Source organism: Capra hircus, chromosome 28 (assembly GCF_001704415.2).
Source record: "Capra hircus breed San Clemente chromosome 28, ASM170441v1, whole genome shotgun sequence".
Classification (NCBI taxonomy): domain Eukaryota; kingdom Metazoa; phylum Chordata; class Mammalia; order Artiodactyla; family Bovidae; genus Capra; species Capra hircus.
This window is the reverse complement of record NC_030835.1, coordinates 32,639,742-32,663,618: the sequence shown is the minus strand read 5'-3', so window position 1 is coordinate 32,663,618 and position 23,877 is coordinate 32,639,742. Positions and strand designations below refer to the sequence as shown.

Sequence of the window (23,877 nt, the reverse complement as noted above, 5' to 3'; positions counted from 1 at the left end):
AATTTCAATGTCACAAATGAAAGAATATATATATGCATGCTATGTCTCTTCAGTCGCCTCTGACTCTTTGTGACCCTGTGGATTGTAGCCCGCCAAGTTCTTCTATCCATGGGATTCTCCAGGCGAGAACACTGGAGTGGGTTGCCAGGCCCTTCTCCAAGATGTTTATATATAGAGGAAGACTATTTTCTTTTGGATTGTGTCTACTTAATTTATCTACTACTTTCATTTATTGCTTCATGATTTTAATGAACTTGCTTTCTTGTGTGCCACCCGCCTCCGATGATATAACTCTTTTATTGTATTAATGGGATCTATTTCCTAGTATTTATTTATTTATTTCATTTGACTATGCTGGGTCGCCGCGTCTTCGATCTTCCTTTTGGCAGCTGGATCTTTAGTTGTGGCATGGGAACTCAGTAGTGGCATGTGGGATCCAGCTCCCTGACCAGGGATTGAACCAGGCTCCCTGTTGGAAGTGTGTAATCTTAACCACTGAACCACCAACTAAGTCCCCATTTCCCAGTATTTAAAAAAAAAAAAAAGTGAAATTGACGAACAGTTTTCCTTCACTTGACTTTATGTAAATCTGCATTCTGGCTGCACAGAGAACTCGTCTGTAATCCATAACTTTGGAGAAAGTCCCTGACCGGCTCTAGCTGCTTAAATTACCTCAGGTCCAAATCTTCCACTGCCAGGTGGGCTGGACTCTCAGCCAATCCCAACCCGCTGGTCGGGGAGACTAAAGGGAAACAAAAGTTCTGGTGGTCCGCGTAGACTGTCTGGCCCTGCGTGCGGGCCATCTGCGCATGCCTAGTTCCACCTTTTCACTCTGTGCATTTCCGCCTTTGCTTCTGTTTTTCCCCAGCCGTGCGTGGGAAGCGGTTCCGGGGCTGATAAGTCTATGCACTCTTCTGGGCTCAGTGCCCCTCGGAGACCGAGAGGCGAGTGAGCGCGGGATGGCTGGTTAAGGACCGTAGGCGTTCCGGGTTCCGTGCAGTTTAGGGAGCAGGAGGGAAAAGGTCAGTATCCGTGGTGGGGAGGAGCTCCGTAGACCCCTGGGACGGCGAGAAGGGGGCGTCTCCCTCCATTGGGAAGAGTGGGCCGAAGTCCCTGACAGACTAGTCCCAGCCCTGAGCTGGCGCTGCTCTGCGAGAGGCCCTGTTTCTAAGGGCTCAGGAGGAGGGACTTAATATACAGGCAAGATGCAGACAGCGACCTGACGGGGCGGGGGCGGGGCTGCTGAGAGAATGCTTGCTGGGAGGGGCGAGTGGGGCGGGGCGTGTCGTCTTGGAAGAAGAGCCGCCAGTCCGTGCTGATCAGTTAGCTTAGCTTTGTACACAGACTCCGTTCCTTTGGTTCTCCGTTTATCCTTTTTGGATTCCAAACTGGCCTCCAGTCATGTCCATTACTTCATGTTTGTGTATGTTGTTTCTCTTCTGCTTGCCTTAGCATTCAGGAAAGATATTCAAGTATTATCTGGTTTTGTTTTTTTTTTTTTGTCTCTTCGGATAGTATTTCTTTCTCTTTGTTTCTGAAGATTAGTGCCTTGGTTCAGATCAGTTAGTGGCGAAGACTAAAAGATCTGACTCTGGGCAGTATTATTTATACTTTTCCATACAACTAAAAGCAAGTGTTTTATAGAAGAGTCTTCTGTGAAATGGCAACAATGATGAAACATGGGTCTTTGCTTAAAGCACTGCTTTTTATAGCTTTCTATGGAGTCACTAAGCAAAGGTTTAGTAACGTTAGTAGGGAAGTTAAACAGCCTAGTCCTGAGTTTCTTCTTTTTCTTTCTTTAGTCCTAAGTATTTTTTTTTTAACAACAGTTTTGGTGTAATTAATATTCCTTCATTGTGTGTATTTTTGTTTTAATCAATTTTATAATGTAAAAAATTTTATGAACACGAAGGGAGACTTAAACTGTTATAAAATATCCGTAGGCAGTAAATACTTAACTCTGAAAAAATGTACACCCAAGAGCTACATGGTAATATTAGAGTTGTATCAGGTAGGTGGTCATCAACAATATATATCCCTGTCTTTGAAGGTCAAAGGGACATTGACATTTTTTTCCTTATCTGGTGGTGTGTTTAGCTTTAATAGGAAAGGAGAATTCAGGAGCTGCCACGCAGGCCAGATCTTTCATGACTCCAGTCCTCTTCTTCTAACCCAGTGTATCTTCAGAGTTGTCTACATTTTTCCAAGAACAGCCAAAAATGAATAAATCCCAGGTGAGTTTGTTCGTTCATTCCTTTGTTTAACAGTGGACTTTGTGAGATTTCTAAGAGTCCATACATTAAGATGGGAAATCAGTAATAGATAAAAATTGAACTTCATAGAAACAAAGATAGCAAATCAAGAGCACAACCAAGTTGGCTTGTATATACTGATCATTTATATAACAGTTTCTAAGTTAACCTGCAAATAGGTTTATGATGTTTCTGATAACCATGGCAGAAAGGGAGACACTGTATTTTGGATACAAAAAGATTCCTTTCAAGAGGCAACAAAGTCTTATTGGAAGATACCCTTTTTGCTCTTAACCTAGGGACACATAGTAAGTAATTTCTAGGGACAGCCCTGAAGTGAGTGCCTCAAACCATTCCTTACTGAGAGTAAAAAGGTTGAAGAGATGGTTCAAATAATGAATTTTATGATAGTCTTACTTATTTTTAGAGTATGTTTAGAGGAATAAATGGCCTGCATACCTGTTACAAAGCTGTTTTATCTTTGCTGAGCTGTGTGTAGAAGAACTGAAGCAGATGGTTCAAAGTTAAATTCCCTGGTAAATGTTTCTGAGTTCTTCAGTCAGATTTCATCCCGTAGCATTCTGTCTTGGTTCTTCTCCACTTTAGAATCTATTCAGGTAAAAGTCACCAGTGACTTAATTGTAGTTGTCTTCCTTGAACAACTGCTGCCTTACTGACTGCTCTCTCCTGGAAAGTCTCCTCTGTTCACTTCTGAAACCACTCTTCTGATGGCTTTTTCTTGGGGTACTCCTCATTGTGCCCCAGAGTTTAGTTCTGAGTTTAGTTCCAGCTTCTACTAGACTTCTCATTTTACCCCCACATTGGAAAAATATGTAGATAGTTGAACAATACTATATATTGTTTGGGGTGCTTTTTAAAAATACATAAACTATTTTAATGTGTCTGTGATACAGTTTTCTCCTGGTTCACTAATAATTTAAAATCTATTGATATGTAGTTTTATTCCTTTTAATGCCATATTTTTCCATTCTCAGTATTCTATTGGTAGACATTTAGGTAATTTCTATTTTTAGTGATATAAACAGTGCTACTGTGAATATTCTTGTCACTCTACACAAATTACAGGTGTGTCTCAGACTCTAGAGCAGTGCTTCTCAAAGTGAGGTTCTTTGGCTGGAAGCAGCAGCATCACCCGGAAACTTGTGTGAAATTGCAGATGCTCATGGCCTATCTCAAACCTGCTGGCAGAGAAATGGAGGGGTAGGCTCAGCAGTCTGTTTTAACAGGGTATTCATGTGATGCAGATACTTTCTAAGTTTAAGAATCACTGCTCTAGAGTTCTGTGATTAATTGGTTTGAATTATAGGATATGAAAATCAAGACTATTTTCCCTCCCATCTCTCCAGATAAAAAAAATACTTCCTCCATAATAGGTGAAAAACTTAACTTTAATTTTCTGACTGATTGTGGTTGTGCAGCTTTCATAAGTGTATGGCTTTTCAGGTTTTGCACTGAGTTTTTATGCATTCCCAATGTATTTTAACTGGTAATCTTTTATTATAACTGTTATTAATTATCTCTTCTCAGTATGCTTTATGTCTTTTCATTTAAGAGTGTATTTTCTGAAACTTCTATATTGTGATACAATCCTTTTGTGCTTTCTGTTTTTTATTCTTGTTTTCCTTACACCAGGGGTCTAATGAAATTTTTTATTTTGTCTAAAAATGCCAAGCATTTTTTTAATAGTACCTTAAGCCATCTTGAATTAAAAAAATATATATATATGTATATAATGTGATTCAATTCAATTCAGTTCAGTCGCTCAGTCATGTCCGACTCTTTGCGACCCCATGAATCGCAGCACGCCAGGCCTCCCTGTCCATCACCAACTCCCAGAGTTCACTCAGACTCGCGTCCATTGAGTCAGTGATGCCATCCAGCCATCTCATCCTCTGTTGTCCCCTTCTCCTCCTTCCCTCAGTCCCTCCCAGCATCAAAGTCTTTTTCCAATGAGTCAATTCTTCTCATGATGTGGCCAACGTACTGGAGTTTCAGCTTTAGCACCATTCCTTCCAAAGGAATCCCAGGGTTGATCTCCTTCAGAATGGACTGTTTGGATCTCCTTGCAGTCCAAGGGACTCTCAAGAGTCTTCTCCAACACCACATTTCAAAAGCATCAATTCTTCAGCGCTCAGCCTTCTTCACAGTCCAACTCTCACATCCATACATGACTGCTGGAAAAACCATAGCCTTGACTAGAAGGACCTTAGTCGGCAAAATAATGATTAAAGGACCTAATTTTGTTATCCATCTGTAAAAAATAGAACAATAAAAGGATAATATTTCCTGACCAAGCACTAGGAAAACAGATCTGAGTGGGAATACCTGCCACATGTCTTCATTATGAAAGCTGCTGGCTTAGACTGGGTAGATTTTGTCATGTTCACAAAGTATCCATTGAGAGGCATGTGGGTTTTATTTACGTTCCCACCAACAGTGCAAGAGGGTTCCCTTTTCTCCACCCCCTTTCCAGCATTTATTGTTCGTAGGTTTTTTGATGATGGCCATTCTGACTGACTGGTGTGAGGTGATACTTCATTGTAGTTTTGATTTGCATTTCTCTGTTAGTTAGTGACGTTGAGCATCTTTTCATGTGCCTCTTTGCCATCTGTCTTCTTTAGAGAAATGTCTGTTTAGATCTTCTGCCCATTTTTTGATTGGGTTTGTTTTTTTGATATTGGAGAATGCTTAAGGTCTACTACTCTCAGCAAGTTTCAGGTATATAATACTGTACAGTTAATAGTCAACATACTGTATATTAAGATCCTCCTAAATTATTCTTTTTTATCTCTTTTATTGGAGTATAATTGCATTACAGGTCATTTACCATGAAGTGAACCAGTTTTATATATACATACTATCCCCTCCCTCTTACACCTCCTTCCCACCCCACCCCCACCCCACCCATCCAGGTCATCACAGAGCACTGAGCTGAGCTTCCTGTGCTTTATAGCAGATTCCCACTAGCTGTCTGTTACACACGTGGTGGTGTATGTATATGTCAACCCTTATCTCCCAGTTCATCCTACCCTCCCCTTCCTCCCATGCCCATCTGTCTGTCTCCTGCATCTGCTTCTCTATTTCTGCACTGGAAATAGGTTCATCTGTACCATTTTTCTAGATTCCATACATATGCGTTAATATGTGATGTCTCTTTTTCTCTTTCTGACTTACTTCACTCTATATGACAGACTCTGGGTCCGTCCACATTTCTACAAATGACCCGATTTCATTCCTTTTTATGGCTGAGCAAAATTATTCTTATAATGACTAAACATTTATACCTTTTGATTTACATCATTCTATTTCCCCTTTTTCTTAGCCCTTGGCAACCCCCATTTCATTCTCTTTCTGTGAATTGGCTTTTATTGTTGGTTGTGGTGGTGGTGTTTTTAGATTCCACATGTAAGTGATACCAATAGTATACCTTTCATTGTCTGACTTATTTCACTTAGCATAATGCTCTCAAGGTCCGTTAACATTTTTCCCAATGTCAGGATTTCCTTTTTATAGCCAAATAGTATTCGATTGTATATATCCATTACATTTTCATTATTCATTTTTCTTGAACATTCATTCATCCTTGAATGTTACTATCCCTTGGCTATTGCAGGTAATGCTACAATGAACATGAGGGTGCAAATATCTCTTTAGGATAGTGGTTTTGTTTCTTTGGGGTTTATACCCAAGAGTGGAATTGCTGGATCATAAAATAGTTCTATTTTAAATTTTTTCAGGAGCCTCCATAGTATTTCCATAATTGCTACACCAGTTTACATTCCCACCAACAGTGCACAAGGCCTCCCTTTTCTCTGAATCCTTGACAACATTTGTTATCTCCTGTCCTTTTGATAATAGCCATTTTAACAGGTGTGAGATAATAGCTCATTGTGATTTTGTTTACATTTGATTAGTGATTTTGAGCACCTTTAGCCATTTGTATGTCTTTGGAAAAATGTTTATTGACACCCTTTGACCATTTTTAAATTGGATTATTTGCTTTCTTGCTTTTGAGTTATATGAGTTCTTTATGTATTTTGTATATTATCAGAAACATGTCTTGGGAATATTTTCCTATAGGTTGCCTTTTCAAATTTGTTGATTGTTTCCTTGGCTGTGCAGAAGCTCTAATGTTTGTTTTGGCCACACCATCTGGCATTGTGGGATCCTAGTTCCCAGACTAGGGGACTGAACCTGTGTCCCCTCAGTGGTAGCTTAGAGTCTTAACCACTGGACCACCAGGGAAGTCCCCAGAAGCTCTTACATTTGATGTAGCCCTGTTTGTTTATTTTAGCTTTTTTTGCCTGTGCTTTTGGTATCTTATCCAAGAATCATTGCCAGGAATAATGTCAAGGAGCTCCTTCCCTGGGTTTTCTTCTAGGATCTTATGTTTAAGTCTTTGATCTGTTTAAGTTAATTGTTCTGAGTGATGTAAGATCAGGGTCCAGTTTTATTCTTTTGCAGGTAGATACCCAGTTTCCTCAACGCCAGTTACTAAAGAGATTATCCTTTTCACATTGTGTGTTATTGACACCCCCTCAAAAATCAATTAACTGTGTTAAGTGTGGTGCGAGTTTATGTTTAGGCTCTCTTTTCCACTTTTCTGCAACTGTTTTTATCACACATGAGTCTCCCTTTCACTGTAATTAGTATTCACTTAATGTAACTGAATTGGTTCTTAATTCATCCATTCAGCAACCATTTATGAATATTTATTATGTGTCCTAGAATGAAATATATATATATATAGTTTTTATAAATAGAAATTGTTAGAATTATGTAGGACGTTTAGTTTTTATATTTTTACAAGTCTTACAATGGACACTTGTATCCCTATCAAGGGAGACTTCCCAGTAGCTCAAATGGCAATGAATATGCCTGCAATGCAGGAGACCTGGGTTCGATCCCTGAGTTGGGAAGACCTCTTGGAGAAGGGCATGGCAACCAACTCCAGTATTCTTGCCTGGAGAATTCCATGGACAGAGGGGCGAGCTACAGTCCATGAAGTCACAAAGAGTCAGACACAACTGAGTGACTAACACTTTCACTATGATAGAGATACAAACAAAATCCTGTTTTGTTTTGCTTAGGATTGTTTTTTTCTAGTCAGAAATTAAGAAGTGGACCTTTTAAGTTTAAGATTACTGTTTTTATGTTGGGTGATTTAATCTGTTTTCATTTATTGTTGTTTGGTTTTAGGCCCTCTGTCCCACAATGTATTTACTTGCTGTGCCTTCTTGTTGATTGTTCACACATATTTTATTGATTTATTTTATTTTGCTTTGTTTTTCTGACACTGAGTCAGCTTACAATGCAATATTCTATTTTAACATAGGATCCCTAAGTGATACTGTGTTTCTCCACCTTACCTTACTTCTCCACCTTACCAACTTACTTTACTTCTCAATCAGTGTACTCTCCCTCTTCAGATATTTAAGCAGTCTCAGCCTTGGTACTCATGATACATAGCTACATCAACAGATACAAAGATTTTTATCAACATATTCTCTATTAGCAACTTAAGAAAATATCACATTTTCAAACCTTTCCTTTCAGAAGCTATAAATTATCTTGTTGCAAACCCCTGTAGCTACTGGCTGTCAACTTACTGGCAGATATTGATTGCTGATTTTATAAATTCATTCACTATTTCATATATTCCACTTTCCCCTTTTTTGAATTCTGATTTTTAAATTTTGTTTTGTGTTATGATACAATAAAGTGTGTAAGATGCATTCAATATAAGTGTATACAGCCTTTTTTTAAGACACATATGTAAATCCTAGTAACTACCAACTAGTACAACATATTTAATATTTCCGCCATCCCTTAAGGTTCCTTCATGACTTTTCCAGTCTTTAAGAACAACTTTCCTTCCCCTTTGTGGTGCTTGTCTATCATTTTTTATTAATTTTGCCTGTTATTGAAACTTAGATATATAGAATTTATGTGTACATTTTTACATGAGGCTTTTTTCATTCAATATATGTTTGATTCATCCATGTTGCATGTACCAGTAGTTTTATTTCTTGTATTACTGCATAGTATTCCACTACATAAAAAGACTACAATTTACTTATCCATTCTCTTTTTTTTTCCCTCTTCTTGCCATTTTTATTCAACATATTATTGGAAGTCTTAGTCACAGCATCGTCTGTCATCCCTTTCTCCTCCTGCCTTCAGTCTTTCCCAGCAACAGAATCTTTTCCAGTGAGTCAGTTCTTTGCATCAGGTGGCCAGAGTATTGGAGCTTCAGCTTCAGCATCAGTCCTTCCAATGAATTAGTCAGGACTTTAGGATGGACTGGTTGGATTTCCTTGCAGTCCAAGGGACTCTCAAGAGTCTTCTACAACACTTTGGTTCAAAAGCATCAATTCTTTGGTTCTTAGCCTTCTTTATGGTCCAACTGTCACATCCATACATGACTATTGGAAAAACCATAGCTTTGACTAGACAGACCTTTGTCTGCAAACGAATATCTCTGCTTTCATTTTTTTTGGTCTTTTTTTCTTTCTTTTTCAATTGAAGGATAATTGCTTTACAGAATTCTGTGGTTTTCTGTCTTACATCAACAAACATGAGTTTGTGTTTTCAAGTCCTTGGAGTATCTTTACTATCATTATTCTGAATTCTCTTTCGGGGAGATTACTAGTTACTCTTTGTGTATTTGGTCTTGTGAGTTTCTACCTTGCTCTTTCATTTATGCTGTATTTCTCTATCTTTTCATCTTTTTTTTTCCTTCTAACTTGCTCCACTTGAGGTCTCCTTTTCCCAGGCTTTGGGATTATATTACTTCTTTCTTTTGATTTTTGCCCTCAGAGGGAAATGTGGGTTGGGTGGTTTGTGTTGACTTCTTGTTAGGGATGACTTGTGCTTGTGTTCTAGTAGGAGGGGATCAAGCAGATAATTACAGAAATACTGGGACATATATACACACACTTCCACACATACAGTTATAACCGAAGTATTCTAAAGAAGAGTACAGGAGATTGACTTGGTGAGCAAGAGAACCCAGAGGTGATATCAAGCAGTTGAAAGCAGAATTAGCTAATGCTCAATCTCGAAATCTGAGCATGAGCAGAGGGCTACCTGGGGAATATAGCATAGAGAGCTCAACAATGTAACTTACTTGGTGAAAGACGAGAGAGAGAAGGAAAAAAAGGGGGAGAATAAGAAAAACAGAGAGAAAAAAAAGAGAAGGGAGGGAAAAGAGAAAAGAAAGGGGTGGAGACTATTGAAAAAGAAAAGAAAAATAGAAAGATGAATAGACGTATGTGGAAAAGATTTATATATATTCAGGAATAGTTACAGCTGGTAACGAACTATAGGAAAAGCAGTGGAATATATAAAAAATTTTAAAAAACTCATCAAGAAAAAAGAAAAAAAAAGTAAAACAGGAGAAAATGGAAACAAATCTTAAAATGAATTTTTTTCTTTCTTTTCTTCTTTTTGTTTTTTTTGACAAAACACAAAGAGGAAAACTCCAAACCACCTAACCAACATTTATCTTTTGGAGGTAGAAATATGTAGGGGGAATAAACCGTGTGATTTATAAGAGAAAAATCTTTAAATGGAATTTTTTCTTTAACAAGGAAAACAGAGAAAAACTCCACAGCACCGCAAAGGCTAATGTGAAGGTGGAAATACGATGGGGAATAAACACTGTGGTTTATTAAAAGACAGAATCTTAAAATGAATTTTTTTTACTTTTATAACAAGAAAAAAAAGGAAAACTCCACAGCACTGCTAAAGGCTAGTGTGATGGTGGAGATACGTTGGGAGAATAAACAGTGTGATTTATAAGAGGAAAAGAAAAAAGAAAAAATATTTAAAAAAGGTTCTTAAGGTCATCGTTCTTGGTTGTAGAGTCTGCCCTTGTGGATGGAGGATAGGGTTGGATTAGTGTCCTGTGATGTTTTCCTGGTTAGGAGAGCTTGTGCTATTGTTAACAGTTGATGGAGCTGGATCTTGCCTCTCTGAAGGGCAGTGCAGTGTCCAGTAGTAGGTTTTGGAGTGTCTGTGGGTTCAGTATGCCTTTGGGCAGTCATTCTAGCTTTCATGGTGTTAGGTGCATGTATTTCTGCAGCTGCTTCAAAGTGACCTTCTCAGCATATATGCAGTGTCACCAGCCCCCTACTTGTCCCTGGGATCCTGAAATGGTGCTTCTGTTCACCCTGTCCTGCCCTGTGTTGCTCTTTGAAGCTTGCTAGGTGGGTGCTTGTGTGGACGTTTTCTTGTGCCTTCTCCGTCACAGTGACTTGTGCGGGCTTCCCTCTGGCCCCTGAGCTTACCCTCTGTGTCACGGGGCTTGTGAGCACTTGTTTTGGCTCCCCAGGCCTGCCCTTTGCTTCCTCGTGTGCACTTGTCTTAGCTCCCATGCATGCACTCTGTTGCGGGGTTTATGTGCACTTGTTTCATCTCAACCCCTTGCCTTGTTTGTCATGAGTGTTATGTGTTCTTTTGGCTTGCCAGGAGGGTTGTGTGCACTGCCTGCTTGTATTCCTCCTGTCTATTGGTGCCCTGGTCCCACTCTGTGCTGGCTGTGTTTGTCTGCCATGTCACACTAGGCCACCTGGGCCCGCCCTCTGTGCTTCAGGGGTTGTACGCACTGGCTGGGTTTGTCGGTGGCATCATACTCAGCTACCTGGGCCAGCCCTCTGTGCTGCGAGGGCTGTGTGCTGGCTGGGCTTGTATGCCGCACCACCCTTGGTTCCCCAAGCTTGCCGTCTGTTTGGGGCCACAGTCAGTGAGCTGTTAACAGGCTGAGAAGAGCAGTTTTCTCCGTTTACTGCCTTTAAGTCCCTGCTTTGCCTAGTTTTCCGAGAAAGTTCCCCCTTGGGTTCGCCTATGAGGGAAGTTTCCCTGTGCATGGGGACTCCTGCTGTTTCAGGGCTCCCTCCCTCCCTTGGGGCATAAGCTCTTGCCCAGAAGTTCTCCATCTTTTCCCTTAAAAAAAAAATTTATTATTATTATTTATTTGGCTGCTCGAGGGATATTTTAATTGCAGCATGTGGGATCTAGCTCCTGGACCAGGGATTGAACCCAGGCCCCCTGCATTGGGAGTGCAGCATCTTAGCCACTGGGCCACCATGGGGGTCCCCATCTTTTCCCTTTTTGTGTCTCCATCCTCTCTCCTATCTCATTTCAGGGAGCTTAGCCTGTCTGCCTGGAGGCTGGGGTCTTCTGCTGTCGCCTAGAGGATGCTTTGTAGGAGTTGTTCCATATCTTGATGAGTTTTTGATGTATTTGTGGGGAGGCTGGTGATGTCCCCATCTTACTCCTCTGCCATCTTCCCCATTCTCCTTTTGTTTTTTCTTTTTTTTAATTTAATTTAATTTAATTTTTACTTTATTTTACTTTACAATACTATATTGGTTTTGCCATACATTGACATGAATCCGCCACGGGTGTACATGAGTTCCCAAACATGAACCCCCCTCCCACCTCCCACCCCATATCATCTCTCTGGATCATCCCCGTGCATCAGCTCCAAGCACCCTTTCTCCTTTTGATAGGCATTTTCTTTTTGTATCTAGTAGCTTTTAAGTTATATAGTTTCATATTTTTTTAGTTTTTACTCTAGATACTACAATTTGCATTTGTGATATTGTTATTATAATGTGTATGTTGATTTTCCTGCAGGGTTTCTTAACTTACCTCCCTAAAACTAATAATATCTTAAGTGATAAAAGCTATAGGGAAATCTGTTGTTATAATATTGAGTATTTTTTCCTAGTTCCTGAAATAGCTCCAGAACAATTAAGATGGTGTTTTTTGTTTCAACCATACCTGAGTTTATGTTAATGAAGTGACTTTTGAAATGTCTCTTAAGAATGAGGTACTGAGTACCAGGAGAACCAACGGTATGATTAGAGGGTTGTAATTCTCAGCCCCACCTCCCAACCTCTGAGGAGGAGTGAGTGGCTGGAGGCTGAATTAGCCACTGTTGACCAGTGATTTGATCAGTCTTGCATATGTAATGTAATCTTCATAAAAATCTGTGAACTTACGGGATTCTGAAAACTTCCAGGTTGTTGAACATGGAGGTATTATTGGGAAAAGGTAGTGAGCTCTGAGAGAGCAAGGACATTTTGTACCCTTTTACCCATCCTTGCTTTGTGTATCTCTTGCATCTGGATGTTTCTGAGTTGTATCCTTTTATATTAACCCATTAATCTAGTAAGTAAATTATTTTTCTGTGTTTTGTGAGCCACTCTGTCAGATTATTGAACTGAACAAAGAGGGTGTAGGAGCCTTGATTTTTATCCAGTGGTTAGATACATTGGGTTTACAGTTGGTGTCTGAAGTAGGAATGGTGTCACATGGAACTGAGCCTGGAACCTGATGCTGTAATGTCAGAATTTAGTTAATTGCTTGGGATGGGAAAAGTTCCCATTAATTTGGTGACCTGAGTAGAGTAAAACAGAGGAATTGAGCTTTTCCTTTACAGAATTCTTGCTTTCATTTACCTTAAGTTAGTGCTTTACCTCTTCACAGACAGTACTAGAATCTTTAATCAGTTTAACCTTAATTATCCTATTCCTAGTGTTTTGATATATTTTACTTTCAGTGTCTTTCATGGATTCCAAAAGACATTATATTTGTTGCCTTAAATTCCATTTTCAGTTTTCTTTATATCATTTTCCTTAACTGTAGTATTTCTTGACTTGTGTGTATTATTGATAACTTTTTCAAACTTTATGTGGAAAATATATTCATTTTAGAAGAATATTATTTCTGGATTTAGAATTTTCTGGTGACATTTTTCCTAGCTCTTTTAAAATGACATTCCATTTTCATTTTCTCATTTGCAAGTTGCCCATTCAAATTTTTGCCCAGTGTCTTCTCACTTTCATAGTTTCTGTTGAGAGATTTGCTGTCAGGTTTGTTACCAAGATGGCCTGCGTTTTTGTCCTCATTAATTAAAAAAGAAGTCTTTCTATATTAGAGATAGGACTTCTTTGTCAGATATATGTGTTCCAAGTCTCTTTCCACTTTGTGTTGTACTTTTATTTTCTTTCTGTCTTTTGGTAAGGAGAGGATCTTAATATTGTAGAATTATTAGTGTAATTTGCATCCTATTTAAGAAGTCTTTGCTTATTCTTAGTGTCATGAAGGTATTTCTTATGGTATTTGCTGAAATTTTTACTGTTTTACTTTTAAAATTTAGATCTATAGACTGTCTAAAATGGATTTATGTTTACAGTTAAAATAGCACTAAATGCTCACTATAATTAAACACGCTGTTTATTGAAATGGTTGTCCTTCTGTTAACCTTGTCAAAAATCAAGTGACATACATACATTTTGGATTCTTCCACTCTGTTGATGCATTTGAAAATTCTTGTGCCTGTATCACAATATTTTAATTATGATACATTGATAATATATTATAGTTGATATATGGTACTTCTTATGGCTTAATTTTTCTTTAAGATTGTTTTGTGTATTTTTACCCTTTGCATTTTCACATATTTTAGAATTAGCTTGTCTGGAATTTTTTTTGCAATTGGTATGAATTTTTATACCAGCATGGAGAGAATTGATATTTTTACAATACTGAGCTTGTCTATCCAGGAATTTCTTACATCCTTCTATTTATTTGGGTCTTCTTATTTTACTTCATTATATTTTTTGTAAAGACTTTTATATTTTTCACACCTGCTGTTTGTTATACCTTTAGAATTTTTAATATTCTGATATTTGTTATATTGAACTTGTATCTAATTTCTAAACCTTTTGAGCTTCCCTGGTGGCTCAGATGGTAAAGAATCTGCCTGCAGTTCAGGAGACACAGGAGACCTGTGTTCAGTCCCTGAGTTGGGAAGATCCCCCGGAGAAGGGAAAGGCTACCCACTCCAGTATTCTGGCCTGGAGAATTCCATGGACTCTACAGTCCATGGGGTTGCAAAGAGTTGGACACAACTGAGAGGCTTGCACTTCACTATTTGCATCCAAGTTTCAAGTTTATATAAGTGGGTTCTTTTGTCCTTTTGCTTTCCATTTCCTTTTTAAAAACAGAGAATTGGTCTGAAATAAAAACTTGGTCATGTATTTTCGGTATACTGTTGAATCTCTCCTTCAGCAGCTCTGTCTCTGCAACAATGATGCCTGGAGTAGAGGCATGCACTCTGGTGTTGTGTTAGTTGCTCAGTCGTGTCTAACTCTTTGCAATCCCATGAACTGTAGCCTTCTAGGCTTCTCTGACAACAGGATTCTCCAGGCAAGAATGGTGGAGTAGGTTAACATGCCCTTCTTTTTTTCCCCCACTCTGGATGACATTGAAAACAGTTTAGTTGAATATCTTCTCCTGTATCATCTGCTGCACATCCTAATTATTGTCTCTGAATGGAAGAATTAGGACCTAAGATATGTATTGTAGTGAAATAGCATACTAGATTTTCCCTACATTCTTAAGTCTAAATAAGAATTAAGTTTGTAATAAATTTCTTGTTAGTTTATTTCTGTGGTTTATAGACAAACTTCTGTAGTGTTCAAAAGTATTCTTTAAGATGGAAAGTGATCACATAGTTTGGAGTCTACTGGTCTAAAGTTACTCTGTAGTGCATTCCTTGAGCACCTCTGTGGCTCTTTTTCTTATCTCAACTCCTGTTTACCTAGTTGCTCATTTCCTGAGGATGTTAGAGGGCGCTAGCCTTTGCTTGTGCAGTGGCCTTATATTCATGAAGAACACAGTGTCACTCTTTGTTCAATAGCTGTTCTTCCGCAGTGAAGCTCAAAACAGAAGTAGTTTTGCTTCTTATTTACATTAATCTATTGAGTGTGTACTTTAACCACAGTGCTTGTAACATATTACTCCATGTTTTTGGCCGTGGAGTACAGAATGAAGCAGGGCAAAGGCTGATAAAGTTCTGCCAAGAGAATGCACTGGTCATAGGAAACACCCTCTTCCAACAACACAAGAGAAGACTCTACACATGGACATCACCAGATGCTCAACACCAAAATCAGACTGATTATATTCTTTGCAGCCAAAGATGGAGAAGCTCTATACAGTCAGCAAAAACAAGACCGGGAGCTGACTGGCTCAGATCATGATCTCCTTATTGCCAAATTCAGACTTAAATTGAAGAAATTAGGGAAAACCACTAGACAATTCAGGTATGACCTAAGTCAAATCCCTTATGACTGTACAGTGGAAGTGAGAAATAGATTGAAGGGACAAGATCTGATAGACAGCATGCCTGATGAACTATGGGTGGAGGTGTGTGACACTGTACAGGAGATAGGAATCAAGACCATCCCCAAGAAAAAGAAATGCAAAAAAGCAAAATGGCTGTCTGAGGAGGCTTTACAAATAGCTGTGAAAAGAAGGGAAGTGAAAAGCAAAGGAGAAAAGGAAAGATATACTCATTTGAATGCAGAGTTCCAAAGAATAGCAAGGAGGGATAAGAAAGCCTTTCTCAGTGATCAATGCAAAGAAATAGAGGAAAAGAACAGAATGGGGAAGACTAGAGATCTCTTCAGGAAAATTAGAGACACCAAGGGAACATTTCATGCAAAGATGGGCTCAGCAAAGGACAGAAATGGTATGGACCTAACAGAAGCAGAAGATATTAAGAAGAGGTGGCAAGAATACACAGAACTATACAAAAAAGATCTTCACAACCCAGATAATCATGATGGTGTGATCACTTACACTCACCTAGAGCCAAACATCCTGGAATGTGAAGTCAAGTGGGCCTCAGGAAGCATCACTATGAACAAAGCTAGTGGAGGTGATGGAATTCCAGTTGAGCTATTTCAGATCCTGAAAGATGATGCTGTGAAAGTGCTGCACTCAATATGTCAGCAAATTTGGAAAACTCAGCAATAGCTTAACTAAAAAAGGTCAGTTTTCATTCCAATCCCAAAGAAAGGCAATGCCAAAGAATGCTCAAACTACTGCACAGTTGCACTCATCTCACACGCTAGCAAAGTAATGCTCAAAATTCTCCAAGCCAGGCTTCGGCAATATGTGAAATGTGAACTTACAGATGTCCTCAAGCTGGTTTTAGAAAAGGCAGAGGAACCAGAGATCACATTGCCAACATCCACTGGATCATCAAAAAAGCAAGAGAGTTCCAGTAAAACATCTATTTCTGCTTTATTGACTATGCCAGAGCCTTTGACTCTGTGGATAACAGTAAACTGTGGAAAATTCTGAAACAAACGGGAATACCAGACCACCTTACCTGCCTCTTGAGAAACCTGTATGCAGGTCAGGAAGCAACAGTTAGAACTGGACATGGAACAACAGACTGGTTCCAAATAGGAAAAGGAGTATGTCAAGGCTGTATATTGTCACTCTGCTTACTTATATGCAGAGTACATCATGAGAAATGCTGGGCTGGAAGAAGCACAAGCTGGAATCAAGATTGCCAGGAGAAATATCAATAACTTCAGATATGCAGATGACACCACCATTATGGCAGAAAGTGAAGAAGAACTAAAGAGCCTCTTGATGAAAGAGGAGAGTGAAAAAGTTGGCTTAAAGCTCAACATTCAGAAAACTAAGATCATGGCATCTGGTCCCATCACTTCATGGCAAATAGATGGGGAAACAGTGGCTGACTTTATTTTTCTGGGCTTCAAAATCAGATGGTGATTGCAGCCATGAAATTAAAAGACGCTTCCTCCTTGGAAGGAAAGTTATGACCAACCTAGACAGCATATTCAAAAGCAGAGACATTACTTTGTCAACAAAGGTCCGTCTAGTCAAGGCTATGGTTTTTCCAGTGGTCATGTATGGATGTGAGAGTTGGACTATAAAAAAAAGCTGAGCGCCAAAGAATTGATGCTTTTGAACTCTGGTGTTGGAGAAGACTCTTGAGAGTCCCTTGGACTGCAAGGAAATCCAACCAGTCCACCCTAAAGGAGATCAGTCCTGGGTGTTCATTGGTAGAACTGATGTTGAAGATGAAACTCCAATATTTGGCCACCTGATGTGAAGAGCTGACTCATTTGAAAAGACCCTGATGCTGGGAAAGATTGAGTGGAGTATGAGGAGGGGACGACAGAGGATGAGATGGTTGGATGGCATCACCGACTCAATGGACATGGGTTTGGGTAGATTCTGGCAGTTGGTGATGGACAGGGAGGCCTGGCAGGCTGTGGTCCATGGGTCGCAAAGAGTCGGACAGAACTGAGCGACTGATCTGAACTGAACTGCATGTTTTCTTACCAGATTATATGCTTGTTGACTACAGGATGGTATTTGCTAAGCTTAGTATTTCCAAGAACTAGAATAGTTCCAGATCCATTGTGGAGACTTGAGAATTAATAATTAATGCAAATTGGTTTACAGAATATTTCTGCTATGATTTCTCTTGTTGTCTCAGAGTATAAAGCAAAAGGAACATTCTGAAAACTAGTTTGGTAATCTGTAAATAATAATTATGGTAGGGATTTGGTTCCATACATCTTCTCCATGTCATCTTAATTCTGAATATTTCCGATTGAACAGAAATTCCAGGGATCAGTATCCTTTAAGGATGTGACTGTGGGCTTCACCCAGGAGGAGTGGCAGCACCTGGACTCAACTCAAAGGTCCTTGTATAGAGATGTGATGCTGGAGAACTACAGGAACCTTGTCTCAGTGGGTAAGGTTGGTTTATTATGCAATTCTAAATGGCATTTAAAAATTCTTTTAAACCCCAATCCTCAAGTATGGTTAGATTGAATTATTAGATCCTCATGGTGGGATTAATGCATTTACAAAAATAGGAGAAGAAAAGGGATCTTTTGGTGTTCTCCACCTCGTGAGGACACAGCAAAAGGGTAATTATCTGCAAACCAGGAAGAGAGGCCACACCAGATTCTGACCATGCTGGCACCTTGATCTCCGAGTTTCCAGCCTCCAGACTGTGAGAAGTAAATTTCTGTTTTTAAAGCCACCTGGTCTATGATATTCTGTTACAACAGCCCAAACAGACTAAAGCATAAAGTAATAATACATGCATATGAGTATTAAATCAGATCCTCTTTGTAGCGCTCATCTTGGCCACAAAGTTTTAACAAAAAAATTCTTTTAATTAAGAATATGGACATCATGTGAAGTTTAATGATATTTAAGATTGGAATTCAAGACTCAATGTTTATAGGTCACTTTGGGGCACCAGAAAGATACTTGTGTTTGCTTCTCCAGTGAAATGTTCAATGGCATCTTCATTGAGCAGCTCTAGAAGCTTCCTCCTCTTTCAGAGGCCCTGAAAACTAGGCCACCTGGTCCACATCATAAATTATTTCACTTTAACAGGGTATTGTATTACCAAACCAGAGGTGATCTTCAGGCTGGAGCAAGGAGAGGAGCCATGGATATTGGAGGAAGAATTCCCAAGCCAAAGCTTCTCAGGTGAGTTAATGTGTATTGAACAAGTGAACATTAGGGAATTTACTATCTTCCTCTGATTAGTCCAGAGGTTGACAACTTTCAGTTTTGTTTTTTTTTTAAAGAATATCACTTTAAAGGTCCTAATACTTAGAAGTAACTTAGAAGTCTCCAAATACCACTCTTAGTAAAAATGTTCTCCTTTTGATTCACTTTTTGAATATTTATCATTCTTATATTTGCCAGTAATCAAATTTTTGCCCACCTCATTTTATTGTTGTTTTCCTTGGTTACTCTGTGATTCTCAAAGCAGTTTCAGTTGCTCACCTTAAAACCCCCATTGCTCTGTATTCATGCTGTTATTAGCTATTCTTTCATATACTCATTTTTTGACTCATAATTTTTGAGTACCTGCTGTACTCTTAAGAGCTGAGAGTATAGTAATGGAAAATTAATGCATCTTAATGAGTTATAGAATTAGTATTTTTAATGCCCACAGGTACCTGAAAAGATAGCGCATCACTCATCATCAGGGAAATGCAAATCAAAAGCACAGTGAGATATCAGGTCACACCAGTTGGCATGGCTGGCATCAAGAAAATGAGATAATAATGTGTTGGCGAGGATGTGGAGAAAAGGGTACCCTTGTACACCATTGGTTAAGATGTAAATTTTTCAACCACTATGGAAAACAGTATGCAGGTTCCACTAAAAAGTTAGAACTAGAACACATTATCCCCCTGCACATTGAACATGTCATCCCACCTCCTGGACTCTGTTGTTTTAGATGAGAAGTCAAGTGTCGCTTTTAAAGTTTTCTCTTTGTTTCTTAAATATTTTTGCTATGATGCATCTCTGTGTTTATCCCACTTGGAGTTCATCTTGTTGAATTTGCAGATTAATGTTTTTCTTTACATTTGCCAAATTTTTGCCATCATTTCATGAATACTTTTTTTGCTCCTTGGTCTTTTTCCTTTCCTTCTGGTACTTCCATTGTGAATGTTAATGTACTTAATGGTATCCTTCACTTATTTGAGGCTTTATTCTTTACTTTTTCTCTCTCTGTTCCTTAGATTGCCTTTTGTTGGTTGAGCTTTCACCAATTCTTCCTGTAAGCATCAATCTGCTATTGAATCCTTCCAGTGAATTTCTGTTGCAGTTATTATAATTTTCAAATCTAGAATTTTTATTTGTCTCTTTATTCTTACTCTCTATGTGATGATCTGCCTTCATACTAATATTTACTTCCTTAAGCTTGGTAGTTTTTGAACATATTTATAATAGCTGCTGTAAGGTCTGCTAAGTCCCATATCTGGATCCTCTCACAAACAGTTTCTATTGTTGGCTGTTTGCCCAGTATAGGTGGAATTTTCCTGTTTCTTTGTATGTCTTGTAATTTCAAAACAAATACTTTAGATAATATTTTGTACCTACCATAATGAAATTGAATCAGTATTTTTTTTTTTAATCATGAAAAGCAAAAGTCCAGGACCAGATGACTTCAAAGGTAAATACTACAAAATGTTTAGAGAAGAGTTAACACTTACACTTCTCAAACTGTTGCAAAACATTATATAGAAATGTTTATTTCATTTGGTGCAGAATGCTTTTGACAAAATTCTACATCCATTTACAATAAAACTCTTAGCAGAGTGTGTACAGAGGGTCATATATGATAAAGCAACAGCTAACATCATTATTCAGTGGTAAGAAGCTAAAAGCATTTCCTCTAATGTTAGGAACAAGACAGGGATGCTCACTCTCTCACCACTTTTATTCAACATAGTATTAGAAGTCCTAGTCATAGCAGTCAAACAAAGAAAAAGAAATACAAAGAATATAAACTGGAAAGGAAGAAGCAAAACTATCACTGTTTGCAGATGACATAATACTATACATAGAAACTTCTAAAGGTGCTGCCAAAAAGCTATTAGAGCTCGTCAATGAATTTGGTAAAGTTGCAGAATACAAAATTAATATCTAGAAATCTGTTGCATTTCTGTACACTAACAACAGGCTATCAAAAAGAGAAATTATGGAAGCAATCTCGGTGGCTGCTGGTCACCGCTGCCACCATCACCTCCCACCCTGTTCTCTTTCTGGTCAGGTCAGGCCCAACTAGCACCATGTGTGCCCGGCAGATACTGAGGGGGAGAGAAAGAGGAGGGGAGGAGGAGGAAGAGGATTCAGGGAGTAGGAGCTGGGGAGCCCTCCTGTGCCACAGGTGTTTATAGCTGTAAATATTCATCTCAGCACTGCCTCCACTGTATCCTAAAATTTCCAGATACTTGGTGAAGATAGGAAAGCTTATCAAAGAGACCATAGGACTGTTGTACTGTATTTGCTGTTTATCCTGAAGCTCAGGTGAGGCAGAATTCAGCTGATCTCTATTTTTTGACTGTCTACTTCCTATTCACCAAGCAAGACTTTTATTTGGAGAATTCTGTTGTACAGAGCCTGACATCATCTGGGAGCCATAACAGGAGCATGCATTTTCAAGTGTCCATTATTTGTGGATCAGTAAAGTTTTCCTGAAAGAGATCAAGCCCTGAGCCTTTGGAATGGGAGCTGACTCCCAAGACCCTAGACTACCAGAGAACTAACCCTAGAGAGTATCAAATAGTAAGAACTCACAGGAAGGAAACCACTTGAATACAAGACCCAGCATCACCCAACCACCAGTAGCACCCTGTGCAAGACCCCTCATCTAAACAACAAACAAAACAAAAATACAAACCCAATCATCAGCAGACAGGATTACCACCTCACTCGGTCTTGCCCATCAGAGGAAAAACAAACAAAAACTCAGCACAAATCTCACCATAGCCTACACAAACCACTGGACCAACCTTAGGAGGGCAGAAACCAAAAGGAAGAAAGAATTCAACCTTGAAGCCTGGGAAAAGAAGACCTCAAACACAACAAGTTAAAAAAAAAAATAATGAAAAGGCAGAGAAATACTACACAAATGAAGTCCAAATAAATGAAGATTAAACAGGCAAACTACCTGAAAAAGAATTCAGAATAATGATAGTAAAGATGATAGAAAACCTTGAAAACAAAATGGAGAAATTACAAGAATCAATTAACAAAGACCTAGAAGAATTAAAGAATAAACATGCAGAAACAAACAACGCAATTACTGAAATTAAAAGTACCCTAGAAGGAATCAATAGCAGACTATCTGAAGCAGAAGAATGAATCAGTGAGCTGGAAAGTAAAATGGTGGAAATAACTTCTGAAGAGCAAAATAAAAAAGAATGAAAAGAGCTGAGGACAGTCTCAGAGACCTCTGGGACCTATCAAATGCAGCAATATTCGAATTATAGGGGTCAAGGGTATGAGAAATTTTTTGAAGATTATAGTTGAAAATTTCCCCAACATGGAAAAGGAACTAGTCAATCAAGTCCAAGAGGCAGAAAGAGTCCCATACAGGATAAACCCAAGGAGAAACATGCCAAGACATATACTAATCAAACTAACAAATACTAAACAGAAAGAATATTAAAAGCAGCAAGGGAGAAGCAACAAGTAACATACAAGGGCAACCCCATACACTTAACAGCTGATCTTTCAGCAGAAACTCTTCAGGCCAGAAGGGAATGGCAGGATATATTTAAAGTACCGAAAGGGAAAAATCTACAACCAAGATTACTATACTCAGCAAAGACTTCATTCACAATTGATGCAGAAATAAAAAGCTTTTCACAAAAGCAAAAGAGAATTCAGTACCACCACACCAGCTTTACAACAAATGTTAAACAGACTTAAATAGTTAAGAAATACAACAGAAGAAAAAAGATCTACAAAATCAACCCCAAACCATTAGAAAATGGCAATAGGAACAAGTATATCAATAATTACTTTAAATGTAAATGGATTAAGTGCTCCCACCAAAAGACATAGACTGGCTGAATGTATACAAAAACAAGACCCATATAAATGCTGTCTAGAGGAAACCCACTTGAGACCTCAAGACACATATACACTGAAGGTGAGAGGCTGGAAAAATATATTCCATGCAAATGGGAAGCAAAAGAAAGGTGGAGTAGCAATCCTGTTATCAGACAAAATAGACCTTAAAGAAGATTACAAGAGATAAGGAAGAATACTACATAATGATCAAGGGATCAATCCAAGAGGAAGACATAACAATTGTAAATATTTATGTACCCAACATAGGAACACCTCAATACGTAAAAAAAAACACAGACATAAAAGGAGAAATTGACAGTAACACAGTAATAGTAGGAGACTTAACACCCCACTCAAACCAAAACATAAAATTAATAAACACAAGTCTTAAATGATACATTAGATGAGATGGACCTCATTGATCTCTTCAGGACATTCCATCCAAATGCAGAAGAATACACCTTCTCAAGTGCACATGGAACATTCTCCAGGATAGACCACATCTTGGGTCACGAATCAAACTTCAGCAAATTTAAAAAAATTGAAATTATATCAAGCGTCTTCTTTGACCACAACACTATGAGACTAGATACCAATTGTAAGAAAAAAACTGTAAGAAACACAAACACATGGAGATTAAACAACACGTTTCTAAAACAGATTTACTGAAGAAATCAAAGGGAAATCAGAAGATTTCTAGAAACAAATAACAACGAAAACACAACAACTCAAAACCTGTGGGATGCAGGAAAAGCAGTTCTAAGAGGGAAGTTTATAGCAATACAATCCTACCTCAAGAAACAAGAAAAACATCAAATCGACAACCTAACATTACACCTAAAGCAACTGGAAAAAGAAGAAGAAAACCCCAAAATTAGTAGAAGGGATGAAATCATAAAGATTCAAGCAGAAATAAATGAAAAAAGCAACAGTAACAATGAATAAAACTAAAAGCTGGTTCTTTGAGAAGATAAACAAAATTGACAAACCCTTAGCCAAACTCATTAGGAAAAAATCAAATCAACAAAATTAGAAATGAAAAAGGAGAGGTTACAACAGACAGTGCAGAAATACAAAGGATTATCAACGATTATTATGAACAATTATAGGGCAAATAAAATGGATAGTCTGGAAGAAATGGACAGATTCTTAAGAAAGTTCAGTCGAGGAAGAAATAGAAATTATGAACAACCCAATTACAAGCACTGAAATTGAAGCTGTCATCAAACATCTCCCAAAAAACAAAAGCCCAGGAGCAGATGGCTTCACAGGAGAATTCTGTCAAACATTTAGAGAAGAGCTAATGCCTGTCCTTCTAAAACTCTCAAACAATTGCAAAGGAACACTTCCAAACTCACTC

General features: G+C 38.5%; 1 protein-coding gene across 1 annotated transcript in view; it reads left to right on the top strand.

The window, feature by feature from the left end:
* The window catches only part of LOC102182379 (zinc finger protein 33B), a 43,195-nt gene continuing 20,149 nt past the window's right edge, over positions 832-23,877 (top strand). Inside the window, 4 exon segments of the mRNA XM_013975577.2 lie at positions 832-1,022; positions 2,098-2,234; positions 17,739-17,874; positions 18,531-18,626. Of these exon segments, the coding sequence (XP_013831031.2) occupies positions 2,220-2,234; positions 17,739-17,874; positions 18,531-18,626 (247 nt within the window). The 5' untranslated portion in view covers positions 832-1,022; positions 2,098-2,219.